This window comes from Leopardus geoffroyi, chromosome E2 (genome assembly GCF_018350155.1).
Source record: "Leopardus geoffroyi isolate Oge1 chromosome E2, O.geoffroyi_Oge1_pat1.0, whole genome shotgun sequence".
Lineage (NCBI taxonomy): Eukaryota > Metazoa > Chordata > Mammalia > Carnivora > Felidae > Leopardus > Leopardus geoffroyi.
Genome location: NC_059335.1, coordinates 38,396,530 through 38,417,600, shown reverse-complemented (window position 1 = coordinate 38,417,600; position 21,071 = coordinate 38,396,530). Strand labels below are relative to the sequence as shown.

The 21,071-nt window shown below is 40.2% G+C and overlaps 1 protein-coding gene and 1 long non-coding RNA gene across 6 annotated transcripts in view; one reads left to right on the top strand and one right to left on the bottom strand.

The window, feature by feature from the left end:
- The window catches only part of LOC123579252 (cadherin-8), a 366,323-nt gene that overhangs the window by 13,062 nt on the left and 332,190 nt on the right, over positions 1 to 21,071 (top strand). For all 5 annotated transcript variants that reach the window (XM_045442964.1, XM_045442967.1, XM_045442965.1 and 2 more), the window contains one exon: positions 2,120 to 2,567. In XM_045442964.1, the coding sequence (XP_045298920.1) occupies positions 2,319 to 2,567 (249 nt within the window). In that variant the 5' untranslated portion in view covers positions 2,120 to 2,318. The remainder of the gene's footprint in view (positions 1 to 2,119; positions 2,568 to 21,071) is intronic.
- Positions 7,903 to 10,000, bottom strand: LOC123579254. The gene is made up of 3 exons (XR_006702700.1): positions 8,716 to 10,000; positions 8,527 to 8,606; positions 7,903 to 8,336 (listed from the first exon to the last, which is right to left on the bottom strand). It is a non-coding gene; the product is annotated as an uncharacterized LOC123579254 (long non-coding RNA).

Sequence of the window (21,071 nt, the reverse complement as noted above, 5' to 3'; positions counted from 1 at the left end):
CCATGCAAGGGTTTTGAGCATTCAGGGATGTTCTGTCCTATAGAAGGTGAATTTGGAGAGAATATACACTTTTTCCTGAGAAGAATTTAGAGTGAGGCTATGTGGACAGGATAGGTCTCAACTACTTTGTGATAAGGTCCAGCCTTTCCTCCCCGGCAACACCTTTGCCTTCTCCCATCCCACCTTCTGGAAGATTTTTGAGTGCTTTGTGTCACTCTTGGACCTTACCTTCTCCTGCCATAGAGGTTATGTGGCTTAAGTCTCTGCTCTTTCATTTGACTTTTTAACCAAAGCCTCCCAAAGGGATGGACCATGTCAACACCACCCTCACAGTCTGGTTTAGGAAAAACAGTTTAGTGAGTGCTTCGCATGTTCCTACTGCTTTATCAGAATCTTGATTCTGACTCCCTCTACTGACTGGAGCAAAGTGGGAATTATTTTTATTGCCATTTTGCAGAAGAGAAAACTGAAGCTCGGGAACTTACGTATCTGATGCATCATGAGAGAGACCTCAAGTGGTGTGAACTGGGATTCAAACCCATGCTTATCTGCCTCCACGGTGGACCCTGTGGCACACTACTGTGCTCCTTTAGCACTGTTCAGGCCCCCTGTCTAGGAGAGGGCAGGGTGTGTGATGGTCGTGCTGTGAATGCTGGTTAAATAGACCAGTGGATGGGCAATTTAGAAAGAGATTAATACTTGGGGATGTTTTTCTTGAGAACTTTTAAATTCTGTCTTGTTTTAAATTTGAAGCCTGCAAAGGTCTGCTTCTCACACTGGAATAAGAGAAGGTCATGATGGAAATGTGCTTTAAAGAAAGGCTTCTCTTCCTTTTGTGTGCTGCGGTTCCAGGGGAAGCAGAGGATATTGTTCTGGGCTCTGTTTTCTCTGAGCTGGTTTCCTATTGAAAGCTTTTCTTCCCTTCCATTTACAGACAACTGCCATTTGCAGTGCTTTCCCTAGGCACTCATGGGGCGGGGCCACCTGAGGTACTGTCCTAGTCCCGAGATTGAGCTGAGCCTGGGCAAAAGGTGACAAGTGGGGTGATTCCACTGGCCATCTTGTTAGATCAGATACAGCCTGTATTTGCGGCAGAATCTGGGTCTGCCATTTCAGCTGGCATCACTAAGGCCACTCACTAGCCCAGCCAACGTTAATGACTTTCTTGCTTTCCCATTCTGAGCCGGAATGGGACCAAGGACCTAGAGGTGAAAGGTTCCCTACCCCATTATGAATTCCCTGAGCCAAACTGATCCCCATGGTGTCCTGAGGAATTATTTTCCCATTTAATCTAATTCAGCAAGGCTTCTCTCTGGGTTCTGCAGTGAACATTCTTTCTTTAAAAATAATTTTTTTGAGAGGGAAGAAACACATTTTTCCACACTGAAGGTAAGCAAAAAAATGTATTTGACACCTCAGGTAATGGGGGATTTTTTTTGCCCATCCCTTTCTGAATCTCCTCAATTGAAAATTGTATTTTTACCATATTTCATTCCCAAAGGAGCTTTTCATAATTTAAATCTCCTGTTCAACTGTACATTTAGAATGGGAGCTCTGACACCAGCCTGATTATAGCATACATGCTGGACATTACAGAATTTCTCTCTGGGAGACTTCTAATTTTATTCATTCATTATTAGCATCCTGGCAGAGAATAGCATTCTGCACCCTGAATTGGACCATCCCTTCTGATGCTTTGTGGCAGCTAAGACTGTAAAATGGGAAATTTCCTTTCCCAATCTCATGTGTAAATTAAAAAAAAAATACCCATTAAAGGCTATTTATATTGCTCAACATAGAGTGAACTAGAACCCATTTTTAAATCAGAAGAGAGGGAGCGAGGGAGGAAGGATGGGTGGAAGGAAGGAAGTAGGTAGGGGAAAAAACTTGTGTTACTTAAGCGGTTTGTGATAACTAACATAGGTACAAATAAAAAAATCTAAATAAAGCTTAACAAATAAAAGGACCCACTCATTCTAACTCCTAAGATCCACTTTTTTAACTCGAGAGTTGGGGAAATGCCTGCTGTTGTTCATTTAGGTGCTTCTAAAAGGCAGCAGTTTTGTTGGAAGACCTGGTGGAGTGAACCTTTACTCTTTCTCTCTCCTTGTGTTTGCAGGCGATTTCAGTGAGAAGGAATGCCAGTGGATCGTGGTCTCAGAAAAGCGGCTTAGATGATGTCTGTTTCCTGTGCTAGAAACACGTGGCAGAGCTGTAAGTAAACGCTCTACACTGCATGATGAATTGGATGGCTGCAGACCGGAGGCAAAAAAAATAATTGTCTCATTTTCGTGGTGATTTGCTTAACTGGTGGGACCATGCCAGAACGGCTAGCGGAAATGCTCTTGGATCTCTGGACTCCATTAATAATATTATGGATTACTCTTCCCCCTTGCATTTACACGGCTCCGATGAATCAGTCTCAAGTTGTAATGAGTGGATCCCCTTTGGAACTAAGTAGGCTGAGTGAACAGCGGATTTTGAACCGCTCCAAAAGAGGCTGGGTTTGGAATCAAATGTTTGTCCTGGAAGAGTTTTCTGGACCTGAACCGATTCTTGTTGGCCGGGTAAGCTACACTTTTAAGATCCCCATTTCGGGATCTGTTTCTCTTCTTTAGATCTTTAACATCCGACTTGTCAGAATTGTTGGCACACTTAGCTGTAGTACTTTAGGCCAGATGGTTAGTTTAGTTACCTATTGGTTTCTTTAGGAATATGACTAATCCCACTGTAACAGTCTTAAATGTAGACAGACTGCTCTTCTGGTGAAGGCTCGGTCTCCCCCACCACTTGCCTCCCTTCAGATACAAAATACTTGTGTAATGTGTGTACCTATAGACTTTTCTTTCCCATTTTGTACAAGAAATCTGCATGGCAAACTTTTTCTCTAGCTTAAGTATTTGGAAGAGGGATACATTTTTGTTCGGTTTGAATTTCCTACAACCTTGATTCCTAAGATGTTTAGTTTCATTTTGTTTTGAGGTCATGTGTCTCCAGTTGCAGGTAGATTCCCCCCCCCCTTTTTTTTTTCCTGTGGTTTGTTTGTGGTTTTAGTCATTAACCTGGGTTGGAGAAAAAGAAATTCTTGGAGTGGATATTTAACAGTGCTTTGTACTGTAATTCAATAAAATTTGCGATAGGAAACTAGTTCATTCATTGTCAGATGGAATCAAATGTGTACAATCAAAATTTCACCTAGTGGCGTGTGTGTGCGTGTGTGTGGGGGTATTTACATTTGTTTTGTCGTTGACAGGTTCAACAAATGTTCTTTCTGTAGATAAGTTTTTTTTTCCAAAATCATACCATGGGTACTGAAGACTGTATACATTTATTCCTCAGAACTGTTCATAGGCTTCTATTAAATTTGATACATCATGGTAGAATTCTAATTATAAGCCTACCAATGGCTGATTTTCCTGATAAGGGAGATTAAGATGTGAGTCATGCCAATATTACTCATTTCCCAAAAGCAGTGATTTAGAAAAATAGGAGGAGAATTAAATATTGATCTCTAAGACCTGAGTTAACTCTTTGTGTTTGACTAGGAACTTCTGAATACATTCCTGCTTCTACCTTATTGTCTTGCAAAGCAAATTGAGACTCTCCAAGGGTTATGTTTTCTCATTTTGTATAGTTAGTCTACTTGGACAAACGATATCTGGATGAGGAGATCTCATGAGTAAATCAAATAATACTTATTAAGCCCTTTCTATGTGTCTGTCACTGTTCTAGGGATACTGGAGCATATCCGTTTTCAAAACCATGATCTCTTTCTTGAAGAAGCTCATACTGTAGCCAGTATTGAGTGTTTATTATGTATTGACCGCTCATACAAAAGCACTTTGTGGGCACAATCCTGTTTGCGTCTAAAAATAGCTTTTCCCCTCTTTCTGTGTATATATGTGTATGTGTTTATGTGCGTATATATACACATATAAAAAATATGCGTGCAAAACAGCTCTACACTACTTTTCTCAGATGTAAAAATGCAAAAATTTCTGAAAGATTTTTTTTGTATGTTTAATACAAACTCAGGTAGCAGAACTGACTTGAGGCCATTTATAGTCATAATGCATCCTATTACTGTGACTATTCATATAATTCCCAGCAGAAATGTTAATGTGCTTGAATACAGGGTACTGCCCCAGACCCTGCTAAGGGTGTTACTTACTATACAGTTTATGTACCTTAATATGTTTCCAAATGTGGAAATTCCTGAATTTTGAAACACATCTGGCCCAGTGGGGTTTGAATATGGGCTTCTTGACCAGCATTATGTTTTTTGGTTTGTTTTATAAGTACAGAAACTGAGACTTAGAAGGATTGGTAAAGCAAACCAAGATCATTGAGTTAGTAAAAGTTCTGAGTTTGAATCAGGTTGGGGATTCCCAAGGCCATGATTTTACCCACCATATCCTATTACATTTTAGTAACTAGTTGCCACGTGTTGAAACCATAATTTGCACTTAAATGTTGAATACAGGGTGACTGGCTGGCTCAGTCAGTAGAGCGTGAGACTCTTGATGTCAAGGTTGTGAGTTTGAGCCCCATGATGGTTGTAGAGATTACTAAAAAATAAAATCTTTGGGATGCCTGGGTGGCTTAGTCAGTTAAAGCGTCCAGTTTCGGCTCAAGTCATGTTCTCATGGTTCGTGAGTTCGAGTTCCACGTTGGCCTCTGTGCTGACAGCTCAGAGCCTGGAGCCTGCTTCAGATTCTGTGTCCCCCGCTTCTCTCTGCTCCTCCCCCACTCGTGCTCTGTCTTTGTCTCAAAAATAAACAAACATTAAAAACATTAAAAATAAAATCTTTAAAGAATAAAAAAATTAAAAATCCTTGATCTTAATGGAAACTGAGTTAATGAATACAGAATGCAGAGCCTGTAAAGTCCAGAAAAGTATTCTGGGTATTGAGAACTTACCCCAACCCTCAGGCAATTTGTTTTCCTACTATAGGAAATTCTGGATCTGTGCACACATGCATCCATGCATAATTGGTGAATTATGTGAATTCTATTAACTTTTTATGGAGGCCTATCAGTGTGATGGCATTTTGTATAATATAAATAACCAAACATGCTATACCAGGATGTCTCATTTTTGTCTGCATAGAAAAAGTATTTAAATTGGGGTTTGCTTTGGATTCGTAAGAGTCCGATGACTAATTTTAACGCTGTTCCTTATATTAATAGAGATAGAAGCAAACAGGCAGACTTCAGCATTGATTTTTGACTTAGTAATATTTGAGAAATTCATGCTTCTTTGAAGGACAGAAATCTTGTCAGAGAACCCTAAGATTGTCAAATGACCAAAATGCTCCCAAGTCTTTATGACCATTTTAATGAATTAGCTCTTTGCTTTCCTGTCTACCCCAGCCAGTTCACAATTGTTAAATCAGAGTTAAACTTATTTTCTGAAGAAATTTCCACAAACAGTTCCAATCCTCCATATTTCCCCTTAAAGAAAATTGCTCCTGAATTATTATAGCTTAGCCATGGAGGACCTTGGGTTGTAGTGAAGCCAAAAATACCTTTCAGGTGACTGCTTCAAATTATAAGTCAGGCTGAGTGTGCGGATGATCCGTAGCAAGGTACCCACTGGTGCTTTATGGTGTTTTATCTCTGTGTACACTCTTCCACGTCGGACTCTAAACCACTTGTCACTGAGCTTCTCCCCAGGAAGGGCTGAGAGCGTTAGTCACTCAGGAGCATACCTACTCTTTAAAAGGCACTCCTGTTGGTGCACCTGGGTGGCTCAGGTGGTTGAGTGTCTGACTTTGGCTGACTTTGGCTTGGGTTATGATCTCACGGTTTGTGAGTTTGAGCCCTGCATTGGGCTCTCTGCTGCCTGCTTTGGATCTTCTGTCCCCCCTTCCTCTTTCTATCCCTACCCCTCTCTCACTCTCCATCTCTCAAAAGTAAATAAACATTAAAACAACAAAAAAAAAGGCTTTCCTGTGAATCACCATGGTGGGGCCCTTGACATTGCAGGCTGAGTTCAAGTTCAAAGGCAGATTCAGTTTTTGAGTGACTGGCTTTTCAGAGCTTCACATATACCCCCCATCATCCATTGTGCTTTTACTGTATTTGTAGACAGTGGGGTGCAGAGAAGGAACAAGCCCTTGAGATGTACTTTCCAGAAGTTTGAACTTTGCCTTTGCTACCTTCTGAGTGTTAACCCTGGAGAAGTTACTAAAACTCTTTTAAAGTTATCCAAGTAAGAGCAGTAACACTGGCTGTTGTTCTATGTGAGTGATGAATCACTAAATTCTATTCCTGAAATCATTATTACATTATATCTTAACTCACTTGGATTTAAGTAAAATTAAATAATTTTAAATAAAGAAGAATAAGAGTGTATAACAGCCAATAAAATAATATATGCATAGTGCCTGCATATAGTTATTGTAGTCATGATTGTATTCTTTAATTTTTTTTAATGTTTATTTATTTTTGAGAGGCAGACAGAGCACGAGGGGTGTTCGGGCAGAAAGAGGGAGACACAGAATCTGAAGCAGGCTCTAGGCTCTGAGCAGTCAACACAGAGCTCTATGTGTGGCTCAAACTCACCAGCTCTCATGACCCCAGATATCATGACCTGAGCCAAAGTTGGATGCTTAGCCGACTGAGCCACCCAGGCGCCCCTAGTCATGATTGTATTCTTTTTTTTTTTTTTTTTTTAATTTTTTTTTTCAGTGTTTATTCATTTTTGGGACAGAGAGAGACAGAGCATGAACGGGGGAGGGGCAGAGAGAGAGGGAGACACAGAATCGGAAACAGGCTCCAGGCTCTGAGCCATCAGCCCAGAGCCCGACGCGGGGCTCGAACTCACGGACCGCGAGATCGTGACCTGGCTGAAGTCGGATGCTTAACCGACTGCGCCACCCAGGCGCCCCATGATTGTATTCTTAATTTGTGTGTGTGTGTGTGTGTGTGTGTGTGTGTGTGTGTGTGTGTGTGTAGTTGCAGTGGTGGCTAAACAGACAATTACATCACCAGGTGAGCACAAGACACCTGGAGCCTGAACAAGAGCCCTTGCCGTTATTTATCCCAGGTTGCTTAAGGTGGAGGTGATACTTAGATGTGTTTTGAAGGACGACTTGTTGCCTAGACTGAGGTTGGGTGGAGTAGGAACTTAGGTATCCCAGCTGGACAGAGGGTTTACGCAATGTCAGTGGGATAGGGTAGGACTACTGAGGATCCCTTCTGTCAGAAGTAATGCTGCCTGTATATTTCTTGTTGAATTCGAATGAGGTTGAAAGTCATATTCACAAGAAGTCTTCCCTGTCCCATTCTGTCTAAAATATAACTGTCCTCTCTCTAATATTTCATATCCTTTGTGCTTTATGTTTTCTTGTTCCTGATGATCATTGTCTCAGCCATTCTCTATCTTATTTAGGATTTGTCTCCTACTACAATGCAAGTTCCACAAAGAAAAAGGATTTTTGTTTCCTTTGCTTTTTACTTTACATCCCTAGAACCTAGAACACTGCCTGCTTATAAGAAGTGCTCAGTAAATATTTTGCATAGATAAATGAATGAATAATTCACCTAAATAAGGGAAGAATTTATTAAAAAGTAATATAAATTCAATATGACTTAATACAAGTGGCATTTTTCAATAAAGAGGGCAATGCATTACTTTCATGTTCCATTTTCATATTGGTACCTTATAGACAGCTGGGTAGTTTAAACATGGTCTCTACTTACTGATTTTATTTTTATTTTTCTAAATATTTATTTATTTTTGAGAGAGAGAGAGAGAGAGACAGTGCATGAGCAGGGGAGGAGCAGAGAGCGAGGAAGACACAGAATCGTTAAGCAGGCTCCAGGCTCTGAGATGTCCACACAGAGCCCGACGTATGGCTCGAACCCACAAACCATGAGATCATGGCCTGAGCCGAAGTTGGAGGCTTAACCCACTCAGCCACCCAGGCACCCCACTACTTTCTGATTTTAAAAGTCTTTCTTTGAGGTAGTCATAGTGTGCAAGTTAACTTGTTAAAACAACTCTTTTTTGAGGAGACTGCATGATCCTCTCTAAGCCCCTTACCCGTGGTATGAATCACTACATAGAGATGATGATTTCATTGTCTCCAATCCATCTGCAAACTTATGTCTGTGCTTATGGCACAAGGTACCTCAGAACTCTTCTTTCTGAATTTCTCAGAAACAGGTATCAGCCAAAGAGACTCTAGTTCTTCGTGGAACAAGAGTATACTTGTAAATACTTAGCATTCCACATAATTAGGAGCTCCAGGGGTGACTTACTCTGCCAATTCTGGAAGAGAATAAGGTGGTGCAAGGACTCTTCATCCTATATACTTATGTGTTCTTGTCTTAGAGAGAGAGAGAGAGAGAAACATGGTGGTTTTCATAAATCGTGCAACTAAGACAGGAAAAAAAAGTCATGTCCTTGTGATGAAATGGACATGACATGAACAGCTTGATAACATCATGGGAGCCCTTCCCTGTGAAACACAAGGATGATTGATCAAGTCATTCTGCAAATATGTATTGAGCACTTACTGTCTCCTAAGCATTGTGGCCAGTAGATTCTCCGCTTGGAACAAATACAAATGCAAACCCTCTGTCATGGAATTAATGGGCTACCGTGGGGAGAGAGACATTAGGAAAATAGTCATGAGAACACATGTCACATTAAAACGGAGGTAAGTGCTACAGGATAAAAAGATAGGGTTCTATGGAAACACATACCCGGGAAGCTTGTCTGTTTGGTAGGATGTAGAACCTTCTTGAAAGAAATAGCCTGTGAGCTGAGACGCTATAGCCAGCGTCCTGGCTATAGAGTGGCATCCCAGAGTGCAGGGATGGAAAGGGAGAGCATTCCCAGCAGAGGCGATCACAGATGCCAGACTGTTGAAAGAGCCGAGAGGGTCAAGGTGACTGAAAGAGAACTAAGGTTGGAATCTGAGAGTCACAGAGAAAGGATGGGAAGGCTCTCTTGGAGATCTGACTTCTTCCTTTTTCACTTCTGCTACAAAGCAGCTGGAAGAGCAAGTCAGACAGCCTCTCTGGGGCAGTTTCCTCTCTTGTAGTGGTACCGTGGATTATGAAATTATATTTAACATACAAATCCCTATGGAACAGGAAAAGCAAGCAATATAAGAAAAATGAGTGTAGCGTCTATTGATTTTCTGCCCAAGTTCTTTTGGCTCTTGTTCTCTGGTTCTGTGATCCTGGTTCCTCATATTGGTTTATTTTGGGAAGAACCGGTTTGCTCTCCAGGTGGTCAGAGATCTATCCTAAATCCTCTCTGTTACATAAACTCCTCTGCTCTCTTTCTTCCCTTTTCCCCTCCTACCTGGGCTTCTGAGCAGTTCCTTATTTGGATATAACTCCACTGCTGGTGATGCCACATCTATTTATAATTCTCTCCCTCCAAGGCACTGACTCATTTTCTCTCTTTAAATTTGACCTTCTAACCTTCCCTCTTCTCTGCAACTTGGAAATCGTTTGGGTGGTGCTTAGTATGAAGGACACGGGATGCCAAATAATTACACTATATTATAGTTTACGGTGTCAGCGGCTGGGGAGAAAATTGCACTTGACATGCCATTATTTTTGCTGGCCGTTTGCATGTAAAGAGCACTGGGCTACGCAGCCGCAGCCAAATTGTATCCTCGGCCTTGCGAGAACGATTCACTGTCAGTTCCGTGGAGCCTCTGCCTACTCAGACAAAGCCCGTGCACCAATAATTTGGCAGGAATGCAAGTCAGCATCGTGTGTCTCAATCTGGCAAAACGAGAGTTGTCGGCTTCTTGCCCCATGCCCCGACCTAGGAATAACAGGCATCCCAGAGTTTTGGGAAATCTCTGATGCTGATGTCAATAAAGGAAATAATATTCGTCATGGAAATCAGCAGAAACCCTAAACACACACACACACGCACAAATGCACACGTATGAGCGATCTACTAGCTGAGTTTGTGCATGAGTAAAATCCCAGATCATCTCCCACTCCTTTGTCTCTGGAGCCCGCCCCCCCCCCACCCTGTTTGCCTCATTCCTTACCAAGGGACCAGGTGAGAGTATGGATAGTCTGTGCTCATCTTTGCAGATACCCTCAGTCACACTTAAAAGTCTTTCATGTGTTCTTAATCTGCTTAGGGTCATCTCATTAAGGCAGGTCTAGTTTTCCCACTTGAAGAAAATGATAGTGGTCATATGTTTGTGGGTGAAAAGCCCGATAACATAACCCTATTTTATAAATGACAACAAGGTAATCAGTATTAAAAAAAAAAAACAACTTTCCTTGCAAATTCACATAGCAGAATAGCCTGAATCATTAAAACTTACTAAGATTTATAACATGGGGACGTGATTGCAACTGAGGAAATACCAGAAACAAGATATGAGGTGTGGATAGACTATAATAAAAAAAAATGCATGTGTGAGATGAGCAGAGTATGTGGCACACATGTGTTAAGATGTGCATGTGCACATGTGAAAATACATATTTTAATCATCTGCAAAATAATGAACCTCTGTGTACTCATCACCCTGATCCTCCATATTCAAAAATTTTCACCATTTTGCTGCTTTGTTATCTTTAGTTACTTCCCCTTCACGCTTGATAGTGCCAATACTCTTTATTTTTCTTTATTTATTTTGAGATAGTGATCAAGGGAGGGGAAGAGAGTGAGAAAGGGAGGGAGGAAGAGAGAGAGAGAAAGAGAGAGAGAGAGAAAATCCCAAGTAGGCTCCGCACTGTCAGCCCAGAGCCCAGGGTGGGGCTTGATCCCACAAACTGTGAGATCATGACCAGAACCAAAACCAAGAGTCTGACATTTAACCAACTGAGCCACCCAGGTGCCTGTAATACTCTTGACTTTGAAGATTAATGTAGGGGGGCACCTGGGTGGCGCAGTCGGTTAAGCGTCCGACTTCAGCCAGGTCACAATCTCGCAGTCCGTGAGTTCAAGCCCCGCGTCAGGCTCTGGGCTGATGGCTCAGAGCCTGGAGCCTGTTTCCGATTCTGTGTCTCCCTCTCTCTCTGCCCCTCCCCCGTTCATGCTCTGTCTCTCTCTGTCCCAAAAATAAATAAACGTTAAAAAAAAAAAAGATTAACGTAGGAAGAATCCTAATCATATTTATAATAACAACCCATTGTTTCTGATAATAAAATTCCCTAATAGAAAAAATGAAACATAAGTTATCAAAATTCCCAAATATATTATTGTATCTAATGAATAAATGATAGGTATGTGACCCACATTAAAAACAAAATAAGGAGTTCATTCCTGATATTGACTCATATTAATAATTGTACCAGGTATCAATAAAGAGGAATCTTTAAGGAAATAGACCAATATATTCGTTTTTTCCCCAATTCATGTGATTGGATTACCATTTTGTTTTCTTTATAATTTTTCCCCATTTTACTTTCTAGGATATGCTATTATTATATTATAAAACATTAACAAATAAAATTAGAGAAAATTAAATGGCAATGTTATATCATTTAATTTTCTTACAACCAGTGCTACATATTTATAGCATATTCTTGGAGACCACTGTTTAGTTTGAATCTCATTTCGTAAATGTAATCTTATTTTAAAAAAAAAGTACATTTATGTTAAATTCTTGAAAGGATAATCTCAGTAAATTAAAGAGTTAGAAATATTTAGTCATTTTTACACAATGATGAAGAGATAAAGAACAGCCATAGCTCGGCTATACTGCTAAATGTACTTTAATGACTTTTATTACCTTGGGATAGACCAAATGCTAATCAGAGATAGTTTATATTTGGCTTTGAAATGGGAAACTATGTTTTTAATGTTTAAGTATTATAGTCAGCCTGCATGTTGCAAGTAACTTTTCAATCAATAAGAATAACCTAGAAAAGATATTTATGGAATCATGTTATTTAAGAAAGATAAAAGTGTTACCGCATTTATAGAGTTTCCTTTGGCCTGGCTATGCGTGTTTGCTAGACAGTAGTTTCTGTAATATTTTAGCATTTTCCTTCCATGCATATCATTAACCTTAAAAATAAAACCACCAGTTCCATTACCAGCAAAAGATGGGTTTATTCGGGAATGAAAGGGAACTGCAGTCTGGGATAAGCAAGAGGTGGCGACACTTAAGTAAGTCCAGAGAACAGAGTAGAGATCGCTCTTTTACCGAGGGGAGAGGGGAGTTGGGAAGGCTGTTATAAATAGTCCACTGGAGTAAACTGGGAGTAAAAGTATGGTGGCTTCTCATTGACTTGTGACACACTCTAATTGGCTGGGCTGTTGCTGGGAGAGGAGGTAAGCTTTTCTTCCTTCTGCGGGGGTTGTGAAGTAGTGTCCATGTGCAAGGGGCATCTCTTTTATTTGGGTCTGCAGCTGACCTTGAGTCTAAGGGCTCTCCCTGCCATCCCCTTGACTTCATTTTCGTGAGGTATCCTTTCATTAATTTTCACCGTATCATTTCCATTATAGCTAACTTAAACCTCCCCCCCCCCCCACACACACTCTCCCCTTCCCCTTCCCTTCCTGGCATAATTTGGTCATGTACGTTCCTGTTCCTAACTAAGTCTTTGAATATTTTGAAATATAGTAAAGACAGCCTTGTCAGTATTCAAATATTGGAATGTTTTGTTATGATGTGGGTGTGCTTTCTCATTAGCTACGGCTACCTTACCTCACATTTTAATACATTTAGGAGTCCTTTTAGATGTTCTGTCTGTAAAGAGAAATATAATTCACTACATTCTTATTACTAAAAGTGAGGGTCTGCAGACCAGCACCAGTTTCTGGGAGCTAGTTAGAAATGTGGAATTTCATTCACCACCTGTATGCCTGACTTATGAATCAGAATCTTCATTGTAACAATTTCTCCAGGTAATTTGTGTGCACGTTAAAGTACACATACATAAATATAAGTATATGAATATAAATAAATACAAATCATCAGTCAATCCCAGGATAGCTTGAATCATGACTTTGGTGCTCTGTATCCGGCCTGAGTAAATTTGGAATACCACTTAATTAAAGAAACAGGTCATGGGGATTGATGTTTGGAAGAACTTTAGGCAAGGTATTGGGTAGGAACCGCAGCTTATTTCATTCCAACTTATGTGATAGGTGCCGGACACTATAGGCTGTGACATCAATTTGCACACGGGACTCCTCTATACTGCAGGTGATGGCAGAGGCAACAGCCTGTGGACCCCCACAAGCTGGATTAGTTAACAGGAACCATCCCCTGCTCAGCTCCATGGAATCCTTTTTTTTTTTTTTTTTTTTTTTTTTCTGCATGTATTTACCACAACGTGGCAGATGTGCTCTGAAATCTGCAGAGTATCAAATGTCACTGGGCTTCCATGGGAGACAATAGCAGAATCCAAATGAGCCTGATCAGAAGGGCTGAGGGATATTGGGAAACAGCAGGGAATAAAACACTAGATGCATATTTCTATTTCTCTGTAATCCTAAAAAAGCCCAGCTGTGTTGCATAGATCTCTTTTTGTTGTGAATATATGTCGGAGACTATGAGATTGATGACGTGGTACAGGGACATTAAAGAAAAGAAGGATTTTAAGTCACCAAAACAAACTGATCATGCGTATTGAGTGTTGACTGTATGGCAGACATCTGATAAAGTTTGCTGGTCCAGTCCTCACAGATACCCCTGATGAAGGCATCATTATTCCCATTGCCAGATTGAGAGAGCTCAAGGGAAGAGTTATTTCCATTAGTGGTTACAGGTTAGACAAACAGTGAGTGTGCGATGAAGCCAGGAGTCAAGCCCTGGGCACAGGGACCCCAGAGCCTGTTCCTGTACCCATGGCCACACATCGTCTCTTTTGAACCCCATGTGGGAGGTGCTCAATGAGCTTAGCTGCCACCCCGATTTGGAGATGAGAAAAGTGAGTCTTGCTGAAGTTGCTCAAGTTATAGTTTCATGACTAGAATGTAAAGAGTTAGTAAGATTTGAATATGCATTTAGAGATGTCTAGCTAATTGCAAAACCACTGTAACTATTTGCATGTTTCTCTTTGTGCTTTGCTGGTTGGAGAGCGGGGTGGATGTAAAGCCCTTGAGAGAAGAAAAATATCCTTGAGGCTTATGCGTATGGTAGCGCTGTTTTATTTCCTTTATGGAGACATGAAGCTGCCACAGTGTGGGTCTGGGCAGGGCTGGTGCCACCTACAGAGTGACATGTGGGTTAGTCTCCAAATAGAGGGTAGAGAAATAACTGTCTTTTTTGCTTTCTCATTTTTAAATATACATTTAAAATAATTATGATAAGGAAGCAAGAGAAGAACCATGTGGAAGGAGTCGCAGAAGAATATTTCTATTGAACAACTTCAGGCATCTTGCTCAGTGCTTTAGATACACTTACAGATGTCATTCTCTGCATTTTGCAGATGAGACCATTGAGGCCTTTGCATCGAATCAAACTTGCATTGGTTAGGTGACTACATTGCAATGATTCTAGCTTTTCTTCTGAGCTGGGCAGAATTCTGCGGACTCATGAGCTATAGCGTTACCTTGGAGTACTCACCGGGACCTTTGACCATGACTGGGCAATTTTGTAGGCTCCTCTTAAACTGAGAATCACCAGACAGCAGCAAGAAGAGTAGAATGGTTGAGTGGAATAAAAAATAAAATCCTGTACACGTAGGCAGGAACTAAAAGAAGACAAAAAGCTTGTACCCTCCAGCTGCTTGAACTAATTGTGTTAATGCTGAATAATTTATTAACAATTCCCTGTACACTTGGAAACTGAGCTGGACAATATTACAGAGGCTCCAGAGGTGGGATCAATGATTTGCTTAGCTCCCCGCAGTGACTTCCCTGATTCGTCTTGCAACTCCAAGGGTCTTTTTCCAAGGGGATATGGGCTTCTCTGTTTCATCTCTTCCTTCCTGACTCTTACAATAGTGACCTTCCTCTGGCCAGCTCCAGTCATGTCCTTTGCTACTCGTGCACTTTGGCCTCTGAGAATAATTCCCTCGTGCCTTTAGCAGATTCTCTGAGGAGAAGTGATTTGGTGAGAAGGCAAACATGGCTATTAAAAATGACCAAATCCTAGATCTCTTTGAAGTAAGTCAGACTCCCTAGCCACTCAAGGGCTTTATTTAGAATGTGGCAGGGTTATTTATAGTAGAGTTTTCTTTGCTTTTATTTTTTATGTGCTTCTGGGAATCTAAAAGTCTAAATGAATTTCTCATTGCAGTTTGTTTTTTGTCATACTCGTGTGTGTGTTCACGTGTGTGTGTGTGTGTGTGTGCACGCATGCCTTAGAGCAGTGATGCTTTGGCAGAGCTCAGCCTCCGATTATGTCCCTGCCTGCCTTTGCAGGAACATTTACAATCAGCCTTGTGAGGTGTTTTCAGAAATCATTAGACATTTGCAGTGGCTTGTCCTATTGATCACAGCCACTATTTCTCTCCTCTTCTCTGCTTTGCCTGTCATTAAACTCATATATAAAGTTCTTAGATTTTTAGAGCTGAAACCGAGTTCCACATCACAACTAGACTATGGGGAATGCATTTCAGTGTTTGTGGCTTTTTCTTCATCCAACAAGTTGGGTGAGAGATACAATTTGAAGCCAAAAGACCAGGCAGTAAACATGGAGACCACCCCCCCCATCACTGCCCCTCAGAAACACACACAAACAGATAAGGTGATCGGGTCGGGTCACAGAATACAAATGATCTAGCCAAGCAGAAAATGGAGTAGAAGACCAAAATTCTGAATTACAGAGAGAAAGTCACATTATAAATGTTACAACCTAAGAAAAGAGGGTAGACACAGAAAAAAACAACTGAGAGACTTTCACAGGAGCCAAACATTTAAAACTACACGGGATCAGGAAACAATGAGATAGAGGGAAGTGAAGAGTTAGAGAGCAAGAGAAGAAAGATAATGGAGAGGAAAAGAGAAGGAGAGAGAGAGAGAGGGAGGGAGGGAGAGAGAAAATGAGAGAGAGGGAGAGAGATGGAGAAAGAGAAAGAGAAAAGCCAGAGTGAGTTTTGAATCCACTCAGTGATTTTCACTAGGAAGAGTCTAATTTCTTTCAGCCTCTACACAGATGGGCTTATGCATACTTCTTTGGCACTTCTGATCACACACAGGTTGTTTTTTTTTTTTTTTTTTGAACAAGGAGTCTGTTTTGTTTCTGACACATGGCATTCGCTGAGTAACCGTGGCTGGCAGGACCCGGCATGAAGTCAGAACAATTTGAGAGAACCAGCAAGCATGATCATCTTTCTCCTAAACTTTCCCAGAAACAGAATTTTGGCTTTTAAATTTAAATACTTTGTAACAACTGGTGCTAGAAACTGAATGGTGGCCATTGTACCTCAAATGAGATATAATAAGTGAATAATGTCTTTAAATGAAATCATCACATAGTTCATTCTAAGGGTTCATTCTGATAGGCACTAGTTTACAAGAGAAGTACAGAAGTTGGGGAGGATTATGGGTAAACCCTTACACCATTTATATCTTCTAAAACTCTCTAAAATTATGGATTGGGCTTTTGAAACAGTGTAAGAGAAAAACACATTTTATTAGAATTTCTATTTCTAGTAGAGAAGCAATTTAACTTATGTATTTAATTTTAAATAATCCAAACTGTGCATAGAGGAGGCTAAGACTGTTTTCTGTGTCTGCTACTTGACAAAGACATTTCAATGAATATATTCTTTTGAAAATAATTTTTAAATGTTTATTTTTGAGAGAGGGAGAGGGGGGGGAGAGAGAGGGAGGGAGAGAGAGAGATTGTGAGCAAGGGAGAGGCAGAGAGAGAGAGAGAGAGAGAGAGACAGGGAGACACAGAATCTGAAACAGGATCCAGGCTCTGAGTTGTCAGCACAGAGCCTGATGCAGGACTCAAACTCAAGAACTGTGAGATCATGACCTGAGCTGAAGTCCAATGTTTAACCGACGGAGCCTCCCAGGTGCCCCTTCAATAAATGTATTCTTAATGGCTTAAGAAAAAGTGGACAAAGTGAAATTTGAAGGGTGTGTATAAGTAGGACAAAGGGAAATAACACTTGGCACATACCTCATGTCTTCTAGGATATACAAAATCTTATTTAGCATTCATTGAACCTTGTGAGAAAGAACTCTTGACACCGGTACCCCCCCCCCCAACAACCTTTCACATGTAAAGAAACATAGGTTCTGAGAGATGTAGCCACTGTCCCAGAATGGCCAACAAAGTGTGGGAATGGGTACTGGAATGCAGAGCTAGCTGATTTCAAAACCCATGCTTCTTCCTGCCTACACTCCACCACCTCCACCCTCCCTTTATTTGGTTCTTCCTTATGTTTCTTTGCACATGGATATGCTCTTATGGAATATGGAAACGTTCTTATTTTTAAACAACACCATTTGCTCTTCCAAATATTTCTTTTGATCATTCCAACAACCCTGAGGCCCAAGTAGGATGACTGTGACAGCACGAGACCCACAGGAGCCACCAGGGCTTCTGAGTCTCTGCTCAGTGTTTAATGTCACACTGCTTGATCAGGGTCCTCTGTGAATTCCTTGGCATTGCAGAAGGTGGGCATGTTTCTGTGATGACTCTTCTCCACGGGGAAGTGTGTTGAGATTCCTACTACAATTCCAGGTTGCACTACAGAGCAGGCTTCTTCGGACATGGACCCCTTATTCTTGCAACATGTTTCTGCCTTGAAATGGGAGAAGTCTGGTTGAGGTTACTTGTTTTAAGTATACTAGCCAATCGTGTGTTTGATGTGGTCTCTGCCATCAAAGGACTACACTACTTCCCTTCTCAAGCTGGCAAATGAAGAGCGAGAACTTGGATTAGTAATAGTCATCATCCCAGGAGGTGTTAAGGAAGGAGGCTCTCAAAAACCTTCACTGCCTCATAACCTCTTAGCTTCACATTGTTCAAGATTGTGTTCCTTAATGCAGCCTAGCACCCAACTTCTGGATGACGTATAGTCCAGGCCAGGAAACCGTATGTACAAAAATGTTGGATTCTTTTGTTAATGTTTGAGGAAGTCCCGGGCAGTTGAAGTTTTCTGTAGGAATATTCACCAGGCTTGGATTTGGGTGGGAAAAGGTGGAGCATTTCTATGTCAGTTGGCATCGCAAGCCCTGGGTACAGTTTGATCCTATGACCTGGCGAAAAAGCTTTGCTCTATTTACAAAGGAAATCAGCATGTCTGGGAACTGCTCACTGAGATGTAATGTGGAAGGAAAGGTCTGTCTGAAGGCTCTGCTCTCCTGAGAGAACTTTTGAGGTAGCTGAAGAAAGGCTGCCTCATTGGAATTGGAGACATCGAACAATTCTTGCAAATGCAAAGTTCTTGCGTCTGTTCCTCTGAAAGCTCCACAAGGTCCTGGCCTTTTCTTTTAGATTTCATAAACGTGTCGGCTCGAGCAACACTTGTCTGTCTCATCAAATAAGAAGCTAAGTGTTGGCTCTTCCTCCCTAAAACTGAGCATTAATGCACCACGTGCAGATTTTCAATTTGAACCTCATTCATCTTAAAGCACTAATATTTTCTAGTTTACAATTTACTTTTTAAGGTACATTGTTTTACCTAAGGCATCTGTTTATGGAGTTATAGGCTTGGGTTTGCAGCTCCAAGAGGAATAAACACTCACTCGAACACAGAAACACACAGTTAGCACAATGTTAGGAAACAGTGTTGAGCACCAATTTCTGAAACCTTTAGCAGATGTTCAACACAACTTTTTTGTTATAGCCACAGTGGCTAGTCTGTTTTCCTCCCATATTTATTCCTGATGCAATGAGCTTATATGGACCACCACACCCTGTAGTACCTGTATTGATCTCTGCTGGTCAAAAGTTTAGGCTTTTTGTTTTGTTTTTTTTTCCTAAATGAGAAATATGCTAGCCCAGAGTATTGTGGTAAGGAACTCCTGTGCTGAAGTTAGACAAACTTGAGTTTCAAATTCTGTCATAACTGACATACTCTGTGGCTTGTAACCTCTTTTAATTTTGTTAAGCCTCAGGTTCCTCATCTAGAAAATTACCTTGTAGGATTTTTTTTTTCTCTAGGGATTCCTTAAGCTATGAATGTGATATCTTAGTATCTACTAAGTATAATAGTATATCTGCTAAAGATAATAGTAGTTGTTAACCTAACCATTTCACACCTTGGAATTTTTTGTCATTAAAGCTCTAATTGCCATTACCTTGAATTTTTTTTAAGTCCTGCCATTTTGTGCCCGTATGCTACTTACCTGTAAAATTACATGGATGAGTGCAATCTTTTCTAGGGCCCTCAGAAATCCAACTTGTCATTTCTCTAGAATTCTGTTACCTATACTGGTAAAACACTGAGCTTGAGGAAGGAATGGATCTCACATAGTAGAAGGAATAGTGGTTCTTTAATATGAGTGTTTTGTATTCTAAAGTCATAGGTGAAAGTATGTGCCTAACTGTTACTTGCTATTCAATACTTACCAAGTAGAACATTCAGAATGACATAATGGATACCCACATTCCATAGTCATAGGCAATCGAGTGCAGTGCTTCAAAATGTCACAGTACCAACAAGATAATTACTCTGAAGATCAAGTGAAGGGACAGGTTGAAGATGTTCCCCAACTTTCAACACTCAGGAGCCCATGTAATTGGAGAGCAATGTGGGTGCGACACAGTGATGTTGAGTTCTGCCGTGCTGTGGACTGCTGTGCGATAAGCATGGGTAGGAAGGACTATTTTCCTCTGAGCTATGTAGGCGTAAAAATGATCCTATGAGAAAAAATATAGTCAGCACTTACAAAGTGTTCCTGACTTATAAGTATAGAATCATCACCATCATAATAATATGAATGGCAATGAAATACTCGATCTGTAACACCTGGAAAGCAGGTTGCATGAAAAGATCATTATTAAACATATGTAATAAAAGCTATTATGTTGAAATAACTTAGTGTTATTCCATGGCTATATTATTTCATGCAAAATTTCAAAAAGAAAATCTTAAAACTCCTGAACAGGTAAAAAAAAAAATCTATATTAATAATACTATCTGGAATTTATTGAAATAGAAGGTAACCTTCAATGGCACATTTTATATATATTAAAAGGAAGGAACCTTTAGATTCATAAATAAGTGTTATGTATCCTTCCGTACATGCATACCACCAAACCCCATACCAATTCAAATTATTAACTTTCTTACTAATGGATAATTATCGTGCTGAATATGTCCAATAAATAGGTTTTTAGACAAGTGATGGGTACATCTATTATCTAAGTTGTATTATCTTATAAATTCACCTAAGATTTGTACCAAGTGTCATTTTTAGGAAAATGAGGTGTTTTATAAGAAGAATGTCATTTTTAGGGTAACACTGTATCACATGTATTGCGATTTCCATTCTGTATTTCTCTCTTAAGGAAAATAGATCTGACTGCTGTTAATAACACTAATAGCTACCATTTTGAACACTTTCATGCTAGCAGTAGAATGAACACTCTTCAGTGCTCACAAAATCTCTATAAGGTGCACACTGCAATATATTTCAATTTGTAGGCATACACAGACTTAATGAACTTGTATAATTTGCCTACAGCCAGCCAGCTGAAAGTCGCTGAATCAGATTTCAAACATAAATATATTTGCCATCAAATTTTGCTCCTAAACATTTCTGATATATAATGTCTTAAAAAATGTTGACGTTCTTAGATAAAGTACACACATTATGTCATGTCATCTCTCTCTCACACACACACACACACACACACACACACACACACACACGGAAGCTAGAAACTAATAGGACATTCCACAGATTTATTTACATGTTATTTTCAAAATCAATACACTTGATTAATGTGTTATTCTGAAGTGCTAACACATTATTGGGTCAAAGTAGATTAAAATATTTATTCTGCAGTATTTATTGGGGACATACTATGTGCTAGGGCCTTTGCTAAAATGATTAAGACAAAAGCCAAGACTCTGGATGAGTTAAGCATTCACTCTGAAGAAATGAGGTAGAAATATTCTAAATAAATTTAGAAGAAATGAGGGCTATTCACTCTTTAAAACAACTTTCTGTTTTACCTTTAATATCCATACATTTTCTTTGCAATACT